The sequence below is a fragment of the Lupinus angustifolius genome, chromosome LG03 (genome assembly GCF_001865875.1).
Source record: "Lupinus angustifolius cultivar Tanjil chromosome LG03, LupAngTanjil_v1.0, whole genome shotgun sequence".
NCBI classification, from domain to species: Eukaryota; Viridiplantae; Streptophyta; class Magnoliopsida; order Fabales; family Fabaceae; genus Lupinus; species Lupinus angustifolius.
In genome coordinates this window covers 26,863,608-26,884,017 of record NC_032011.1, presented here as the reverse complement: position 1 = coordinate 26,884,017, position 20,410 = coordinate 26,863,608, and the positions used below count along the sequence as shown (strand labels likewise).

Genomic DNA, 20,410 nt, shown 5'->3' with positions numbered 1-20,410 from the left:
TATTGCACCCAAGTCCACCCTCTTTATTTTTATAATTTATATTCTGTGTAGTGTAGTTTTTTCTTTATCCCTGTTTTTGTGATTTTTAAAACATTTCTTGAGAACCTGTTGAGCATTGCAAAATAGAATTTCGAATGTTCATATGTTTAACTTTGCCCATGATGGAGAGAACTAGCAAACCCGCTCAGAATGAAAATTCCATATAAAGAGTGAACAGAGAAAAGTTTTTTTACCTAAACTAAACCTTTTTTTTCTCACAAACCTTCCTTTCACTCTTAAGTTTCAAACCACAGATCTAATCTAAACTCACTCTCTATCTTTCTACTCCATTATGTTTAACAAATTTCCGGATGGAAAAGAACTGGCAAAAATGTTTCAATATCACTTCCAACACAAACTCGTCGCTCATTCCAGCTTTGTTGAAGAAGTAGAAAAATTTTCAGCTTCTTCAACTAATTCAAAAACCTATAATTTCACAAAATTTGTAACTTTTTAGCTACTTTTACGAAGTCATGAAGATAGCAAAACACTTAATTTGGTTCGAGACTGATCGTCACTAAAAAAAACCGATATTGAAGGTAAGATAGGTAATATTGGAAAAAGTGAATAATAATATATAAAAAGTTTACAATACTTCAACATAAAATGTTAATGGTAAGACAAGATTACTTTCAAATCAACTACTTATATTTTAATCCACAAAATATTAATCTAGTGGTATAAGTTCTTACTAAATCTCTAAAATGACCAAAATGTCAATGTTTAGTTCTTGATAGTATTACTTGTTCAAAAGGTAGCATGTATCTCAAAAGAAATAGAAATTAGTTCCTTACACATAAGGATGACAAAAAAATCCGACCCGTGGGTACCCGTGGAGATAACGCAACGAGTGCCTGCAATAATAGCTTATGAGCGAGAGTGAGTTTTGTAATACCTACACATAGGTACTGCAAATTTATATGTGTAAATTTTTGTAAAATTTTTATTTATATTTATTATTATTTTAAGATTATATATCATATATTTTATTATTATTTCATAATAAATTACACACATTTGACTGTGATCATAAATTTATCATATTATCCATGTAACAATTATTTTTACATATTCATTATTACAAATTATATAAATATATAAATAAATTAAGAATTCGTTGGGTACCCATAAATACCTGCTATCTACACGAGTACCCGCAAATATTATGAGTTTGGGCATAGGAAAGCACTACCCACACCCGTCGGCACCCGTTGTCATCCCTACTTACATATATGATGAGCCATACCCTTAATTATATAAAGAAAAACTACTCATATTTATATTTTTTTTTACTTCTCATATATCTCGATATTTAAATAAGTGAGTAATATAAAAATATTAGAGTATCTTTCTGATGATTTTAGATGTCTATAATAACCTTTAACATCAGTGGTAATGACAATTAAACATGAAATAGTATATATATGCAAAATGATACACCATTATATATTTTGAATTTGATTGTAATGAACTTTAGCTGTCAATATATTAGTAGTAACTACTATTTCATATTTTTCATCATATTATTAAATATTATATATACGAATAGCATTTCCTTAAAAACTATTAAAAGTTGTATAAAAAACACTATTAAAATATTTTCAAAATAAGATAAATATTTTTATATATATTCATTAAATAATTCAACAATATATATCTTGGAATGCTATTAATTAAGTTGACTCTCGATAGGCAATAAAAAAAATTAAATTTTGTCATTCATCTTCCTTTCAAAATTTAATTTGGTCATCTACCAAAATAAAATACCAATCTAGTCATTTATCTTTCTAATGATTTTTAGTCATAAAAAAAGGTAGAAACATACACAAATTTTAATAGAGATAAATGAAAAGAAAAATCAAGATATAAAATGTAATTTTTCTTTAAGATCATAAAAAAAAATAGAGTATAATATTTATATACCAACAATATAAAGATTTATATACAATCAGTATTATCCACCATTTATTTATATTATTATTATTCAAAGATAATTAATAATTATTATATAAGAATAATGAATGATACCGACAATATAAAAATATCTTATAATGTTGATGTCTACATTTGTCAAAAGTAGGTAAGCATGCTCTTCCATCCATTGTACTTAAGTCACATTTTTTGTGGGCCCATTCATCTTCTCTACACTTTCTCATTCTTTTATATTCCCACAACACACAACACATAACACAATACTCCTTCTTACAATTTCATCTTTAATACTCTCTCTCTCTCTCTCTCTCAAATCCATTTCCTAAACTCTCATTTAGGGTTAGGGTTTCTATTCATTTTCCCCAATTCCCTTTTCTTATGCTCCTACAATGTACGACCCTATGAACCAGATCGTTGCAATCGACGACAACAATGACACCTCCGCCACCATTCAACCCATCGACGACAACCATCACACCCATATCATTCATTACGAAGACACTAACGACGACGTAAATGAAGATGGTTCAACCGATAATAGGGTTTATGTTTCTGGTCCTATTAACATGGCTACTCAAGCTCTTGATGATTCTAGCCAGCTCACTCTCTCGTTTCGTGGCCAAGTTTATGTCTTTGATTCTGTGTCTCCTCAAAAGGCACGTTTTTATTTTTTTGATTTTCTTTTCACCGTTAATTTTAACCCCATTTTGTTTATTTTTCAAATGGGGTTTTGAAATTACAATTTTTTGTTCAAAGTAGAATGGAATCTTATTCTGTCACAGCTGAAAATGCATGTTTTTTTCTTGAATTGTTTCACTGTTGGGCTGTCCTCATTGTGTTCTTTCTTCAATAGGGTTTTGAATCTTTGAATAGTGTACAAAGTAGTAGAATGAAGCTAAAGTAGATTGACAAATGATTGATGTTTTTTTATGTTTTTCGTTCGTTTGTCGTTTAGACTGTCAAATTGACTTGTTTTGAAAGCTTAGAAGAAGGATCTTTGGGTGTTTTTATGGATGAAGTTGTGCATTTGGTTTTTGCATGCAGGTTCAAGCAGTGTTGTTGCTGTTGGGGGGATGTGAAGCGCCTTCGGGTTCACAAGGTGTGGAGGGACCGCCTCTAGATCAGAGGGTATGTATATCTCCTTATTGTATAACTTCACGCTCTAGCTGAAGGCATCAACAAGTGGATAATTTTCTGACTTTTTGTGTTGTGATGTAGGGTGTACAAGAATATCCAAAATGTAGTCAATCACAGCGAGCAGCCTCATTAGTTCGGTTCCGTCAGAAGAGGAAAGAGCGGTGCTTTGATAAGAAAGTTAGATACATTGTGCGTCAAGATGTTGCTCTTAGGTCTGATATTATTCAATAAGCATACTTGTTTTCTTATAAAAACTTATTGATTGTTAGGTTGAACTGAAATATGATGTTATTTACTGTCTGAGCTTAAAAGTTTATGACACTTATTAAATCTGAAGTAGTTGATATTATCATTCATCACTATGGTAGGGGGAGTAAATAATATGTGCTCTATAGTGTCAGCTCATTCTCAGGTGGTGTGAAATGTAGATTTTGAACTGTGCAAGTATGCAATTGTTGATTGATGTCCTGTCACCTAATAGAAATGACATCTCTTTTTAACAGTATTAAGAACTGAGTTTACTCGATAACATATTTTGATAGACTGCTTTGACTTGGTTGATATGGAGTTATCTCAAACCTTCACTGTATAACCGCCAGCCCTTTTGAGTTGTGGAAGGAATAGACCCTAGTTAATGTGTAATTTGTTATTCTATGTCGACATATTAATGCAAATTTACGCTTAATCAAATTTGAATTGCCATTTGCCAAAGAATATCATTAATGCATTGATAGGTTAATGACATGCATTATTTTGTGCATTTATCACTCATTTCACTTGTTTGTTTATGAATTTAAGCATGTTTGGATTCTTCCGAATTCACTCCTTTCAGAAACCTAGATTTCCTTACTTCGTAGATAGATTCCACATATAATTCAACATACCTCTTTAAATGGTTGATTCCTACACAGATATTTGATTAGATTAAAGGAAATATTTTGTTCTCAGAGGACTTAAATGCTCCCAAATGCTGCTGGTGGAGTGTTTCACTATTATAGTTCAGAGCGGCACAATAGTTCCTGGTCACTTAGCAGCCATTGCATCTGCCAATGTCTGTCCAAAATTCGTCATCCATCCAGTCAGAATCTGGCATTCAGTTGCCGACCTTCAGTCGCCGCACTATTCCCTAGATTGTATAATGCACCATAAATCCAGTCATGTCCTGTCACCTGTCTTCACCCCACACGCCACTATGCCTCACCATACCTAGATTCCGACATTCATTTGTCTAGATAGCACTTTGTCTGTTTGCACCACACACAATCTTATGTACTTTATTTTTTCCTTTCTGTCTTCCAACTTGTCAGCTCACCAGAAAGGAAAAGATGTCAATACTATTTTTTACATTCTTTTTTAATGAGTGATACTGTACTTTTTACTCTTATTATTGGCATTCAAGTTTTTTTTAACTCTTTGACTGAGATGATTGATTAATGCATTAAGTTTCGAATATTGAAAATTTGGTTTGTTTATTTGTTTTTTGGTACAAAAGGTTAAACATATTAGGATTTTAAATTAGGTTGCTATATGTGCCATGGCAGCCATTCCAAGTTCCCTTATTTTGCTATGGCATTTTTGGGGTGCAGTCACTCCATGCCATATCCTGATGTTAACTGCTTTGTTTGTTTCTTCCTAGGTTTCTGTTGTGAGATAAATATTTTCCATGATATAGTTAGCACGTTTCCCCTTATTGAAACAGTATCCCCGGTCAGTAGGTTAGATGCACGATACATGAAATAACATATATTATTGATTGAAAGCAAAATACCTTGCACCTTTAGATTTGATTGCTGTAGCTAGGGTATAAGTTTGTCTTTTTCTCAGCAATAATTTTTTGTTGACTTGTATTTCATATTTAATGTTATCAGAATCAGATGACTTGTTTCCCCATATTTTTCTCTTCATGCTATTCATAACTGTGACCTCAGTCAATTTTTGAATCAATACCTATTTCTTACTTATCTAATTTTTCAATATAGGATGCAACGTAATAAGGGTCAATTTACTTCAGCTAAGAAACAAGATGGAAGTAATGGTTGGGGTGCAGACCAAGAGTCAGAGCAGGATGTTCAATCAGAAACCTCGTGAGTTTCATCTGATCCGCATATCTTAAAGCCAGATAATTTATTTGTCTTCTGTGGTTTTGTCAATTATTGTGGGTTTCTAGCAGTGCCATTTGACTTGTACAGATATGCGATTGGATGTTTTACCATCTCTTTTTATTTGTTCTTTGTACAGATGCACACATTGTGGCATAAGTTCAAAGTCCACCCCAATGATGCGGAAAGGGCCATCCTGCTGGTGGAGTGTTTCACTATTATAGTTCAGAGCGGCACAATAGTTCCTGGTCACTTAGCAGCCATTGCATCTGCCAATGTCTGTCCAAAATTCGTCATCCATCCAGTCAGAATCTGGCATTCAGTTGCCGACCTTCAGTCGCCGCACTATTCCCTAGATTGTATAATGCACCATAAATCCAGTCATGTCCTGTCACCTGTCTTCACCCCACACGCCACTATGCCTCACCATACCTAGATTCCGACATTCATTTGTCTAGATAGCACTTTGTCTGTTTGCACCACACACAATCTTATGTACTTTATTTTTTCCTTTCTGTCTTCCAACTTGTCAGCTCACCAGAAAGGAAAAGATGTCAATACTATTTTTTACATTCTTTTTTAATGAGTGATACTGTACTTTTTACTCTTATTATTGGCATTCAAGTTTTTTTTAACTCTTTGACTGAGATGATTGATTAATGCATTAAGTTTCGAATATTGAAAATTTGGTTTGTTTATTTGTTTTTTGGTACAAAAGGTTAAACATATTAGGATTTTAAATTAGGTTGCTATATGTGCCATGGCAGCCATTCCAAGTTCCCTTATTTTGCTATGGCATTTTTGGGGTGCAGTCACTCCATGCCATATCCTGATGTTAACTGCTTTGTTTGTTTCTTCCTAGGTTTCTGTTGTGAGATAAATATTTTCCATGATATAGTTAGCACGTTTCCCCTTATTGAAACAGTATCCCCGGTCAGTAGGTTAGATGCACGATACATGAAATAACATATATTATTGATTGAAAGCAAAATACCTTGCACCTTTAGATTTGATTGCTGTAGCTAGGGTATAAGTTTGTCTTTTTCTCAGCAATAATTTTTTGTTGACTTGTATTTCATATTTAATGTTATCAGAATCAGATGACTTGTTTCCCCATATTTTTCTCTTCATGCTATTCATAACTGTGACCTCAGTCAATTTTTGAATCAATACCTATTTCTTACTTATCTAATTTTTCAATATAGGATGCAACGTAATAAGGGTCAATTTACTTCAGCTAAGAAACAAGATGGAAGTAATGGTTGGGGTGCAGACCAAGAGTCAGAGCAGGATGTTCAATCAGAAACCTCGTGAGTTTCATCTGATCCGCATATCTTAAAGCCAGATAATTTATTTGTCTTCTGTGGTTTTGTCAATTATTGTGGGTTTCTAGCAGTGCCATTTGACTTGTACAGATATGCGATTGGATGTTTTACCATCTCTTTTTATTTGTTCTTTGTACAGATGCACACATTGTGGCATAAGTTCAAAGTCCACCCCAATGATGCGGAAAGGGCCATCCGGTCCAAGGACACTTTGCAATGCTTGTGGACTCTTTTGGGCAAATAGGGTCGGTATTTCTCCAAATGGTTTGGTTTTAGTAAACAAATATTTCATGTCATTTTCTATAGATATATATTCTCATCTGACTAAAGCAGTTGAAAATTGGAAGAAAAAAAAGTTTTCTGCTCTCCATTTTTTGTATTTTCCTTTATATTGACCAGAAGACATTGTTTAGATCTCCGCACTATTCTTTCCTCTATTTCTCGAGAGCCAGTGGTTATTACCCTTGGTCTCTTATGTTACATCACTTTGGTGCTATAGCTGCTTGTCCACTTGCAGTGTGGACAGGCATACTTTCCCTCAAATAGAATTGACATAGGGTATTGAGCCCCATATCAGGTCAATTCAAGTCACAGAACTCCCCATTTAAATTAGACTCTCCCCAGCTTTGCTTCTTGCGATGGAGTCTACATCACATCAACTGTTATGTCGTTCTATTGGAAATGTCAAACTGTTTTGTATATTGTTATGTAGGAGTTGGTTTGATTTTGAGACGACACTGACGACCATCTATTTCGTTCTTTTCCATAGAGTTAGTGCTATGAATTTCTGTCGGTAAATTATCTATGAGCTTATCACATTTCATGTCATAAGGTTGTTGTCTTGTGACATGGAGGTTACAAGTTCAAATCTTGGAAACCAATTTTTTGCGCTGGATTAAGCCCGTGTACATTGACTCTCCCCATATGCCACCGTGTGGGAAACTAGGCCACCCTATCTATCATTTTGATGGTGAACTTTGGCGTAACGGTAAGGTAGTTGCCCCATGACCTAAAGGTTTTGAGTTCAAATCCTGGAAACAACCTCTCTTTTGGGGGTAAGGCTATATACACTTACCCTCCTCATACCCTACCATGTGTTAGCCTTGTGCACAATGGCACATTTTAACATGCTACTGTGTATTATTTTCATCCAAGAATCATCGGATGATAATTCAATTTTCTTTTATTCATATCTCGTAGTGTATCATTTTTCACATAAGGGAGGTTCAACTATGTTCTTTGTGAACATGAAATTCATATTGCTCCACTTTGAATCTGCACTCCGCTAATTTCATTAATTCTGGATGTTCACATTTTGGCAACTGGATTCTGCAGGGTACTTTAAGGGACATTTCCAAGAGAAACCAGGAACGCCCTCTTGCACCACCTGAGCAGGTAGGTTTTCTTCTGTTTTACTTCATCTTTTTTCACAATCCTTATGGTACTGAATACTTTTATTTTCCCCTTTTTTGCACCTGGTGCCAGGTTGGTGAGGCTAATAACAACTTGGACTGTGGGACTCCTATCCCTGCACATAACAGTCTTGTTACTTTCACTGATGATAATAAGCCAGCAGCTATGGTATCTGATCATTGAGCTTGAGTCATGGAAAATGCAAGTCATTGACTGTGGTTATTTGTAGGTTTATAGTAATATTACATTCAGCTGAACATAGAATGTACAGTTATAGCAAAGCTCTCATGAATATAAGTGGTCTATTTATATACTCTTGGATAGTTGCATTAACTGTTTATCTCTGAATGTGTACCTGTAACTTTAATGATAACATTATCTGATATTGGGGTTTTAGCTTGTTGCTGTGTGTAAATGTACATAGCAGCAGATCTGGTGGAAATTTTTCTCTTCTGATATGGGAAAAATAAAACTTAATAACCATGTCCCTAGGAGGAAGGACAAGCGATGCTTTAGGGTTTATTTGTGAGTTGATTTTTGGAGGAGAATGAAAAGAATGGAAAGCCTTGAAAACTATCTTATAAGTGTATTTCATGGCTTCCAAGTTTTCCTCTTACTTCCATTCCTTTTCATGAAATTTCTCTGTTTTGTAGAAGTTGAGGATGCCTTTCAGGTAGGCATAGTTAGGTTTTCTGAAATGTGAAAACATTCTTATTAAGCATGATCTTAGTATCAAAGTCATCAGACTGGTTTGAACAGGGTATGGTATAAGTTAGTGAGAGTAATTAAACTTTATGCTGGTTAAACTGTCTTCATACATATAAACATATAATATGTTGGATAATATATTGACAGTATATATATGGATGACAAAAATACCTACCCGTGGATACTTGCGAGGTGGGTACCTGCTTAAATATACGTGATGGGTACCCGTAACAATAACTTATGAGTGGGAATGTGTATCATCATACCCGCCCTGCTGGTACCTGCATATTTATAAATTTATTTTTTAATTAAATAACTTATATATATTTCATTTTTATTATTATTATCTATATTATCTATTTTTGTATTATTTTATAATGAATTTTAGTTATTGAAATATATGATAAATTTAACATGTACATACATTTTATTATTCATGTAATAATTATTTTATATGTATTGATTATTATAAAATATATAAATATATATTGAAATTTAAAAATCTGTTAGGTATCCGCAAATACTTGCTAACTATGTGGGTACCCGTAAATAGTGTGGGTATGAGTTCGTGAAAGCACTACTCGTGCTTGTTCTGCCTCGTTGTCATTCCTAAGTATAGAAAACTTTTGCACTATAGTACATAAATTTTTTTATATTTAAAAATCTTTTACACTATTACTATATATAGTGTGTATACATTTTTATTTTATATCATTTATTGATTTCTTAAAATGTATGGATAACTTGGGTAAAAAGGGGTAATATTGTAATATGATAATATTATGCTTTCACAAATTCTATCAAAATCAAACCAAAGTCAATCTATAATCTAATCTCTAGCAAAATGAAATCAAGAAGATAACAAAAGAATCTACTTCCTCCAATCACAATCCACATGTGTCAAACATAGAACCTCTTTCCCTTCTGTCTCTCTCTTTGCTTTTCCCTTTCTCTCCAAATTCTTTAAATCTAAAACCCCATTAAAACCTTACCATGTCGGAGCAACTACAATGTTGATTGTGGAAAACAAACAATTCAGCGTCCAGATTAGCTCGTTTTTTAAAATATAACAATTGGTCGGTTTAGTACCAACCCGGCCGGTTCATCAGTTTGGAGGAATATTGTTCGGTTTTGGCCAGTTTCCACCAGATCTAGTGCATATTCAGTACAACAACCATCCCGTACTTGTAAGGGGTCCGATTTTTTGATTGAATCGGCCGGTACAATATGATTTTATCAACACCGATCAAAATGTATTATCAGTTGATCCATTAGATAAAACATAGCAAAGATTTCTTTGCACGAACAAATGCTAAGTAAACATGTCTAAAACTTTTTAACTATTTAAGTTCTCTTAACAAATATAAGAAAGTTACAATGAAAGTGATCAAAACACAAACAAGAATGTCCATAAAAAAATTGTTTTTGTCTTAGTTTACAAGTTAAGTTTTAGAAAGGAAGAAATAAGAAGATAAGGTTTATAAGTCATCCCATGTCTCAACATTACATTTGATGACTCTCAAAGTCTTTCATTTTTTTTATTCTCCTCTAAAATTCAACTCGCAAATAAACTCTAAGGCTTTGTTTGAGAGTAGAGTTTTGGAGGGGAAGGAAATGAATGATTTTGGAAAGTATTTCCCTTGTTTGGGAGTTGGATGAAGGAGAGAGAGGAAGGTTTTGGAGGGTCTCTCAAACCCTCAAAAACTCTTCATGTGTCTATTTTTAAAGTTCCCCTAATTTGGATTCTTTTTAGATAAAATATCAAAATAACTAAATATTTTTAGTAATATTAGATAATTATACATTAATGTCAATTTCTCATTATTAATTACATTTTAGAGGAAAATAACCAAATATTCTTACATTATCATTAGTTTATACATCTCTTCCTTTTTCCTTCCTTTCCTCATCATTCCTAACTCTTCAACTCCCAAACAACACCTTATATGAAATCCTAAAATCATTGTCATGGAATGCAAATAAATAGTAGAAAAAATATGAACTTTTCATCTATTCAAGTGACGTTGTTTAGAGGCAAGCACTCATTTTAATAAGTTCTCTTTTTATGATTCAACGTGCTACCTGTCCAAATGTCTTATATTTTTTATTTGTCTACTTTTGTTAGAAGTATGAGTAATGAGAATTTTTGGATTAAATCCCTAGTCTTTAAATATTTTTATTTATAATATTTAGCTCGGAAGACAAGTTATAAATATACTTAAGTTTTAGCTTCATACCTTTTTAATTATATGATAGGGATGTATATAATGTTTAAATTTATACAATGGATTTAACATATCATATTCATTATGCTTTATCCCGAGTGATGATTAGATTGAATTCATATTCAAACAAAAGACTTTATTGAACTATTGAACCAACTTTGGATTAAACTAAATCAATCTTACTCAAATCGCAACATTCTCCTTATTATCTAACCTTCATTTTTTTGAAATGCTTAAAAATCTCAATCAAAACCTGTATATAATTTATGAATATAGAAGTTTGAACACGAAAGTATCTCTAGATTTTAACACATCCCATGTTCTAGTTTGAACAAGTTAGTTTTTTGTCTGAATGTAAAAATTTTATATTAGTAGTGTAAAGATTTATATACATACACTACATTACTATACATTTGGATTACTTTTTTATTTTTTAGTAAATTAATGATGATTAAATATTAACAATGACAATAGACAATGATATAGTGATAATATATAAAACTCACTGCATACATTTCTTTATTTTTAGTATTGACTTTTCCATGTTCAAAATGTGAAGAAGATCTTACTACTGATCTTGACACAGTTTTGATGAAGACACCAACATCACCAAAAAGAAGAAAATGAAGAATACTTATAAAAACAATGAAGATTCAAGCTTCAGGATATTCAAGACTTTTAGTCTAAGTCTAAATATGTACTTCTATCTTATACTTTTAATTATACAATAGTAAGTAATGCTCAAACTATTTTTATAAGAAAATTGAAATACTTTAAAATACTTAAAACAATTTTCAAAAATAGTGTGTAACATGTTACTTCATCTAAGTAACAGATTACAAGTGTGAGAAAAAAGTTATTCAACTTAAAACTGATCAGAGAATCTATTATTGTCTTTGAGTAACAGATTATTAGTGTTAGTAAAGTTGACTAACTGATTACTCAAAGTGATTAACCGATTACTCTAAGTGATTAACCGATTACTCTAATTTAAAATTAAATAAATAGTGGACATAACACTTGAGTAATTGATTACTCAATGTTGTAATAGATTACAGAGAGCTGTTGCATTAGATTTTCAAATTCAAAGTGAATGATTTTCAATCCAAAAGACATGTTTTCATTTCAATCAATTCCTATCATTTCAAAGAGACATTTTGGCTGATTGAAAAGCCTATATAAAGGCATTGAAACTCATAATCAGAAAACACAACATATACACAACTCTTATACAAATTTCAAAAGCTCTTACACTTATTCTAAAATTATTCTCTCCACTTTTTGCAACAAGTTCTTAAACTTTGAAAGTTGATTTTTTCTAAAGTTGCTTAAAGTAAATGTGTTTCATGTTTACAAACTTATAAAGAACATTATTACTAAGTATACTAAAGAATTGTTTGGATTGCAAGTTACATCACTTTCATACTTGTAAAAGGTAATTCCGCCATAGTTGTACATTCTTTATTATTATTGCAAAATTCTTTCTTTCACGAGGTGTGATAAGAAAGGGGATTAGAATCACTTGGAAAAGTATTTTCCAAAAGTGAATAATGATTAAGGAGTGTGTAAGGTACATAGAAATCTTGGGTGAGATATTGTAATTGCAACTCATAATCTTTAGTGGAAAAATCTCTTGTGTTGCAAGAGTACTGGACGTAGCCTTCGGTGGACAAGAAGGTGAACCAGTATAAAAATCCTTGTGTACTCTCTTCTCCCTTATCTATTTGATTTTAGTTATTAATTTTCTGCATATATTTTCCGCCGCAATTTAACTCTTGATTTTGCAGAAAAAGTGACCATTATTTTAAGTCAACTAATTCACCCCCTAGTTGCAATCTCATTCTTATAATTGGCACCAGAGAGTAAGATATTCTCAAACTTGATCCTATATCAAAGATGGCCTAAACATCATTCCTAGGAGAAGGGTCCAACATCAACCGTCTTCCAAGCTTTGTTGGAGAGTGCTATGACTTCTGGAAAATTAGAATGAGAATCTTCATAGAATCTCAAGACTTGGATATATGGAACGCGATTGAAGAAGGACCATATGAACCCTTCACAGTTGTGAACAGTGTAAAGGGAGTAAAACCCAAATCTTCATGGAATGATGATGATAAGAAGAATGTGCAGTATGATCTCAAGGCAAAGAACATCCTTACTTTAGCACTTGGTATTGATGAGTTCTTTAAAGTATCAAACTGCAAATCTGCGAAAGAAATGTGGGATACTCTAGAGACTACACATGAAGGAACAGATGAGGTAAAAAGATCTAGACTCAACACTCTTTACCAAGAATACGAAATGTTTCGTATGAAACCAGAAGAAAAGATTTTGGATCTTCAAAAGAGATTTACTCATCTCACAAATCACCTTCTTGCTATTGGTAAGGTCCTATCAAACAGTGACTTGAACTTGAAAATTTTAAGATCACTCACCAGAATATGGCAACCCAAGGTAACGGTCATTTCTAAAAAGAAAAGTTTATTGAAAATGTATTTAGATGCATTGTTTGAAAAATTGTAGGAACATGAACTAGAACTTAACCAACTTGACTAACATGAAGAACATGAAAAGAAAAAAAAGAATATATCTCTCAAGGCTAGAGTGGGCAAAGTCGAGTCATCAAAAGATGAATCTGATAAAGAAGAGATGGAAGACATGAGTCTCCTTGTGAAGAAATTCAGCAAATTCCTAAAGATGAACAAATATGGTAGAATTGGACAAACAAAGAAATTCACCAAGAATAATGATGCATCCACTTCCAACCAAAATTTCACATGCTTTGAATGCTTTGATGGATTGTCCTAATCTAAGGAAGAATTATTTCAAAGGGAAGAATGAAACAAAGAATGGAAGAAGAGCCTACATTGCTTGGGAAGACAATAACATTAGTTCCGCCTCTGAACCTGAAAATGAGGAACAAACACATCTCTTGTTAATGGCATCTCATCATTTTGATGATGAAGAGGTAAACGACACTCAACTATATTCTTCTGAATTACAAACTGTTTTCAATGACTTGCATGATGAATATGTCAAACTTACTAAAATGTTTCTAAAACAAAAATCTGAGTTAGATGCATTTAGAAACAAAGTATTGAGGTATGATTGGATGAAGCAGGAAAAAACATTGAAATATCAAAGTATCGAGATATGATTGGATCTATTTTATATTTAACTACTAGTAGACCTGATATAATGTTTAGTGTATGTATGTGTGTACGATATCAATCTAAACCAAAGGAAACACACTTAGTTGCCATTAAGAGAATCACGAAATATCTTAAGGGTACATCTAACGTTGGGATGTGGTATCCAAAAAGAAGTATATGTGATTTGGTTGGTTATTCAGATTCAGATTTTGCTGGGTGCAAATCTGAGAGGAAAAGTACAAGTGATACTTGTCATATTTTGGAAAATGCGTTGTCCTAAGCACTGCTGAAGCTGAATATATAGCAGCAGGTAGTTGTTATACCCAAGTGTTGTGGGTCAAACAACAATTACGAGATTATGACTTAGACTTATGGTGTATTCCTTTAAAATGTACAATACAAGTGTTATAAACCTCACAAAGAATCCTGTTATGCATTCTAGAACCAAACACATTGATATAAGACATAATTTCCTTAGGGATCATGTCCAAAAGAATGATGTATCTGTAGAATTTGTTGATACTCACAACCAATTAGCAGATATATTCACTAAATCATCGACAAAAGAACTTTTTTATAAAACTAGACGAGGATTAGGCATTCTTGATGAAGCATACGTATCTTAAATCCTTATATATGATCATATGTGTGCTTCATTATATCTATTTCATGCCTACTTGAACTTAAATTTGTTTATTTATGTTTAAAAATTTCAATTTTTGAGTTAAAAATCATTTTCATAGCTTATCTCTTCTTCCTTATCTCCTTAATTTTACTTATTAATTATCTGCTACACTCTAACTCTTGATTTTGAAGAAAAAATGATCATTACTTTAAATCAATTAATTCACTCCTCCGAGATGCAATCTCATTTATTAAACTCACACTTATCTATTCATTGCGTTGTACTTCTACTTTTATCCAAATGAGGAAATAAATTTAATACTACTTATGAGGAAACACACTTTGTTCCTCTTTCATATCTTTTTACCGTTTTCATTTTCTCTCAAATTTCTATTTTAGTTGTGTGTGATAATGAAAACTATGCACTTTGATGGATGATGAAATTAGGGTTTCATTTCATCAATTCTGATACAACACATAGGGAATAACTGTAATTAATGGCTCCAGTTAATAATCCACAGCCTCTGCATGAAGACGACGTCGTATTGGATAAAGTGGAAGATGGAAATGGTATTAATTGTTGTTCACGTAGGAGTGAGCTCACTCTTTCTTTTGAGGGTGAAGTTTATGTTTTTCCTTCTGTCACTCCTCATCAAGTAATTTTATCTATCTCTATCTAACTAACTTCTTCATTTATTATTTATATCATAAAATCATAAATTATCATTGCAGTTAGTTAGTTAGTTAGTTATAAAGAACCGAACTTTAATCCAACTAGGTGGGCTTCATAAATAGTATATGGTAATAATAAGGATATGTATATTCCAAGACTATGTTCATAAATTCCATGACTATGTTCATTGGTGAAACTAGAAAAAAGTAATTTTTCTGAGTAAAATGTAATCATGTGTAAACTGAAATGTGCTAAATAAAGGAACAATGCTGTATGTATGGATTTTCCATCATGTATCCTTTAAGGATTTAATTATTTTACCCAGTAAGTCAAAAAGGATACAAACTTATTAAATATAAAGTGACTTGTTGTAAATTGACTTAGATTTCTGATTACTTACTATAGAATGTAAAACATATGCAGTTTAGCTTATGGAATATAGTTACAATGAAACCTTGCATTTAAATCAGATATATTTACTGTTTAGCTCTTTAAAAGGGTGATGGTTTTGGGTTTATGCAATTGGGGAGTGCTTGGTGAACAAATTTTACATTGTAGGTGCAAGCTGTTTTGCTGCTTTTGGGAGGACGGGATGTGCAGACAAGTGTGCCTGCAGTTGAAATACCATTTGATCAAAGTAACAGGGTAATGCATATTGACTTAACAAGAATACTTCTATAACTTCTATTGCATTTTTATGCATGAGTTATGCACTGGCTATTGCAATCTCTAGGGCATGGGTGATGCTCCGAAGCATTCAAATCTTTCACGGAGAATAGCCTCCTTGGCCAGGTTTCGTGAAAAACGCAAGGAAAGGTGTTACGACAAGAAAATTAGGTACATCGTTAGAAAAGAGGTGGCACAGAGGTAAATAAATTTTCATATTTCACTCCAACAAGGGAATGGCATATTTCTAGGTCTAGAAATTCTTTAACTGGAAATTGTCTTGACTGTGTTAATGAGGCTACTCTGTTGTCTTACTGTTTACGCTGTTCAATAATTGTGGTAGATCTCTGCAAGTAATTTGTATGTTTTGCATCATGGGAACAATATCATATACACACAACTTTTGTTCTGCTGGCATCTGACTTTTGAATGTTATTTATATAATAATCCAGAGAAGAGTGTTATTTACAATTTTTTATTTTAGAAAATATAAAAAATAAACATGATTTATGATAGAGCATTATGGTGTCATACGATTCATGTAGCCGATCTCACCTAGTGAGATTAAGCCTCGGTTGTTGTATATTATTAGTGTCTATCCTCAAGGAGTCAAGGTGAGAGTAAAAAGGAATAGTACCAGATCAATATTATACAAGTATTTGACCTTAGGCCTACATCATGTAATTCTATGCCCCTCTGAAACTTCTCTATTTAGGACAAATATGAGATCTATTTTCAGTCTCCTTCCCAATTTCCTCTTTTATCGGGTCTGACTAAATTTAATTTTACGATGAATTTTCATACAATGAATTATTAGTCCTCGGAATTAGTATCGTGTAGCCATGAGAATGATTTCCTCTCTTACCTAGTGGGATTAAGGCGTTGGATGAGTGAACACACTAGACAAAATAAGATTAGAATTGAATGTATTAGCGAGAAAGTTGGAGTAACTCCTATTGTAGAAAAGATTGTAGAATCGCGCCTTACTAGATGGTTTAGACATGTGTGGACTGTGGAGGAGACCATTGGAAGTCCCAACAAGGAAAGTAGATCAAATGGAGGTTAGTCCAATTCTTAGAGGAAGAGGGAGGCCAAGAGATCAATGTTTTGTCCATGAACCTGATTTATGATTGAGCATTATGGCGTCATTCAACCCATTTAGCCGACCCCACCTAGTGGGATTAAGGCTTGGTTGTTGTTGTAATTAGTATTTGGTAGATTCCAATCAGCGAGCATATTTCTTAACAGCTAAATTATGAGGGACAAAATAATGCATGTTTCGATAATTAGTACACTAGTTCCATTTGTGGGTCGAATTTATAATTTCCCCTTGTGAGGATTGTTTGATTTTCTTTTTGGAGTTTGATGTGTTTTCCTATATTTATTTATAAATATATGCTTATTTTGGTTCTTTGTTTTTGTTCCCTTTTATTTCTTGCCAGGATGCATAGGAAGAATGGGCAGTTTACATCCTTGAAGGAAGGCCCAGGTTCAGCTAATTGGGATTCTGCACAGAATGCTCATCAAGATGGCACTCCTCATTCTGATACTGTGTGAGTTTCAAGCTTTGTTTTCATGCACACACATGTCTGTGTGTGGGCACGTGTGCGCGCGCGCACGTGCATGCTATTATTTCATCCAAGTCCAAATGTAGTGATTCTTTTGTTTTTTGTTATCGCATTTCTGTAAATATTGTCCCGTTCCTTTTTCATGTCTTCCAGACGTAGATGTTATCATTGTAGTGTCAGTGAAAATAATACTCCTGCAATGCGTCGCGGGCCAGGTGGACCAAGGACTTTATGTAATGCATGCGGCCTTATGTGGGCTAACAAGGTTAGTCATGTGCTCATAAGGACAGTTTTGATGAAATGCTTGGTGTGAACATGAACTTCTGTACTTCATTTAAAGTAAAATGATCATAATTTGATGTACCTAATTTATTTCATTTACATGTAATCCTCTCCTGAAGGTAATGATTGCAACTGTTTGCATTTTTTTGCTTGTGCTATTATTGTTTCTAGCTCTACAAAACTGTTGTCATTTATTATCTTTTATGGTACATGTAGCAGTGGCAAGTTATATGTTGTATTCTGACTATATGATATGCCTGTCACTACACTCATGTTTCTTTTTCACCTTGCATTCCTGTTAGCCATACTTGTCTGCTGCATTCTCATTCTCATTTCCCGAGTCTGTTTCTTGACTATGACAGGGTACATTTAGAGATCTCAGCAAGGGAGGGAGAAATATTTCTGTTGAGCAAAGTGATGTGGTATGTAAAACGTAGTGCTTAATGTTTTTCCTGATTTAATCATCAGCTTCAAATTATGGTTTCAGTGATGAATCTTTGTTGAGTGTTTGCTGTGCAATATCTTAGTCAAGATTTTTTTGTTAAGGAAAGAAAAACTTTCTTTCTTTTTGGTGATTGAAAAATAGACTTTAGAGATAGGAGAAGGATAAGATAATATCTTAGGTTCTATAAAAAAGATATCTTAGTGATAAGTTATTGATATGCTAATTAAATTCAGTCACTTCCCTTTATTAACAAGTTAGTGATCATCAGTAAATATCCCATTGGATAAGATATCTTTGTGAAAGCTACTATTTAAAGAATCATGGCATGCATTTTATACATACAATATTTTTAAATGGAGACCGTGTTTGTGGACATGAAATTAAAATTTTGTTTAGCTCACTGCAAAAGATTTATTTTAAGTATCATACTTTAATATGAGATGGGTTGGGTTAAAATTACTTCTAACACAAATCTGAACCTAATCCATTTTGTTTTCTAAAGAATTCCAAAATCTCCCAACCCATTAGTTTGAGTTGGATTGCTTGACTTTATTTGGGTTTTGAAACGTAGTGCGTTTGAATTGCCATACCTAGAAGTCTTTGTGGCAGACATTGTTAGATCCTTTTGATTAATCATAGTCCTAAAAGTGCTGAGTGATTTACCTATCGACTTGAATGGAATTTGCAGGACACTCCTACTGATGTGAAGCCTTCTGTTCTGGAAGGGGATATGCATGGCACCTATAATGAGCCAGTAGAACTCTTTTTCATATTACAAATTCATTCTTGGCACTGCAAATGTTGTTCCGTGATCATAACATTACTTTGTTGTACGTAGGGAGTATCGGAATATTCTTCCAAGGCTATTGCTGCTGAAAGTTCTAATGATCATGCTGCTGTAAATCTTGGTGATGATGAGGTAGTTTTAGTTTCTTTCTCTCTCTTGCTCTCTCCGTGTAATTATTCAACATTCATTTTGGAGTTATCAGACACCTTTTCTCAGGTATTGACAAAATGAGAGCTTCTTATAAATTGTTATGACTTACCGCATGGTGGATATTGGTGTCGAATTTTCTTGCTCAGGAATTGCCTGAATCTGTGAAACACTTTACAAACACCCTGCCTCTGGGAATTGTTCATTCTTCAGTGAATGATGATGAGCAGGTATTCCTATTTGACTAAATGTTTCCAATGAAAGTAACATATGAGATGCATGTATTTACTTCTTACATGTTACTTATATACAGGAACCTTTGGTTGACCTTTCTCATCTTTCGGATACAGATATTCACATTCCTGAAAAACTTTGATTAGAAGGTACTTGCTGGAGTTTTTATACACTTGTTTCTCTAAGGGTCCGTTTGTGAGTTAAGTATTGGAGGGGAAGGAAGGGAAAGAGAAGGCTTGAGAGCCCATGAAATATACGTATGAGATGGCTCTGAAGCCTTCTTTTTTTCTTCTTTTCCCTCCAAAACTCAACTCGCAAACGGACTCTAAGTTTACGCGTACTAATGTTATGCAGCTATAGAATCTGAGACAATTAGGAAGTTGTGGATTATGATTGAATATAACACACAAAATGGTTCTTACCAATTAGCAAATCTCAAGAAGGTTCCTAAAATTAAGTAGTCTGCAATACTGATGTTGGTATAAAGTGCCAAAATATTGCTTGTATATAAGTTGTCATATGATCTTACTTAGAGTGGTTATTAAATAATGTAATATTAATACGTCAGGGCTTGTATTAATAAAATGCTATCTTAGTTTCCCTGATTGTAATAATTTCATTGAGATCAAAGCATTGATGTACTCAACAATGTACTGCTAAATTGGTAACCTTTGGATACATCATAAAAATATATAAACTTGTAAATATACATAAGTGATTTAGTTTGGTTCTTGGCTTCTATTATGTTCTATATATATTGAATGAGATGTAATCATCTTTACCATGCATGCCCCAAAATAAATTTCCCTTGTCATCATCATTTCCTAATATCACTCTAAGTATATAAACTTGTAAAAAGTTCTCATCAACTATTGTTGGCACCACCACCATCTTGTGTGTAGTTACTATTATTCCCTCCCTCATTCTTATTCATATCATCAATTACCATTAATG

At 33.0% G+C, this 20,410-nt stretch overlaps 2 protein-coding genes across 7 annotated transcripts; both read left to right on the top strand.

Moving 5' to 3' along the window:
* LOC109344249 (GATA transcription factor 24-like) lies at window positions 68-20,188 on the top strand. 5 transcript variants are annotated; one of them, XM_019582937.1, is made up of 11 exons: window positions 68-78; window positions 15,054-15,310; window positions 15,886-15,972; window positions 16,061-16,194; window positions 17,436-17,546; window positions 17,715-17,826; window positions 18,206-18,265; window positions 18,977-19,042; window positions 19,127-19,207; window positions 19,372-19,452; window positions 19,536-19,599. In XM_019582937.1, the coding sequence occupies exons 2-11, from the start codon at window positions 15,152-15,154 to the stop codon at window positions 19,596-19,598; spliced, it is 954 nt and encodes a 317-aa protein (XP_019438482.1). In that variant the 5' UTR covers window positions 68-78; window positions 15,054-15,151; the 3' UTR covers window position 19,599. The 5 variants fall into 5 exon arrangements, with proteins under 5 accessions (XP_019438482.1, XP_019438481.1, XP_019438480.1 ...); XM_019582936.1 differs by lacking the exon at window positions 68-78 and adding an exon at window positions 19,779-20,188 and having other exon boundaries at window positions 14,978-15,310; window positions 19,536-19,634; XM_019582935.1 differs by lacking the exon at window positions 68-78 and adding an exon at window positions 19,787-20,188 and having other exon boundaries at window positions 14,978-15,310; window positions 19,536-19,642.
* On the top strand, window positions 2,217-8,351 carry LOC109344252 (GATA transcription factor 25-like). Of its 2 annotated transcripts, none has more exons than XM_019582944.1 (7): window positions 2,217-2,627; window positions 3,016-3,078; window positions 3,190-3,320; window positions 5,088-5,192; window positions 6,672-6,777; window positions 7,868-7,927; window positions 8,018-8,351. In XM_019582944.1, exons 1-7 carry the CDS (start codon window positions 2,361-2,363, stop codon window positions 8,126-8,128), a joined length of 843 nt encoding a protein of 280 aa, XP_019438489.1. In that variant the 5' UTR covers window positions 2,217-2,360; the 3' UTR covers window positions 8,129-8,351. The 2 variants fall into 2 exon arrangements, with proteins under 2 accessions (XP_019438489.1, XP_019438488.1); XM_019582943.1 differs by having other exon boundaries at window positions 2,218-2,627; window positions 3,016-3,099.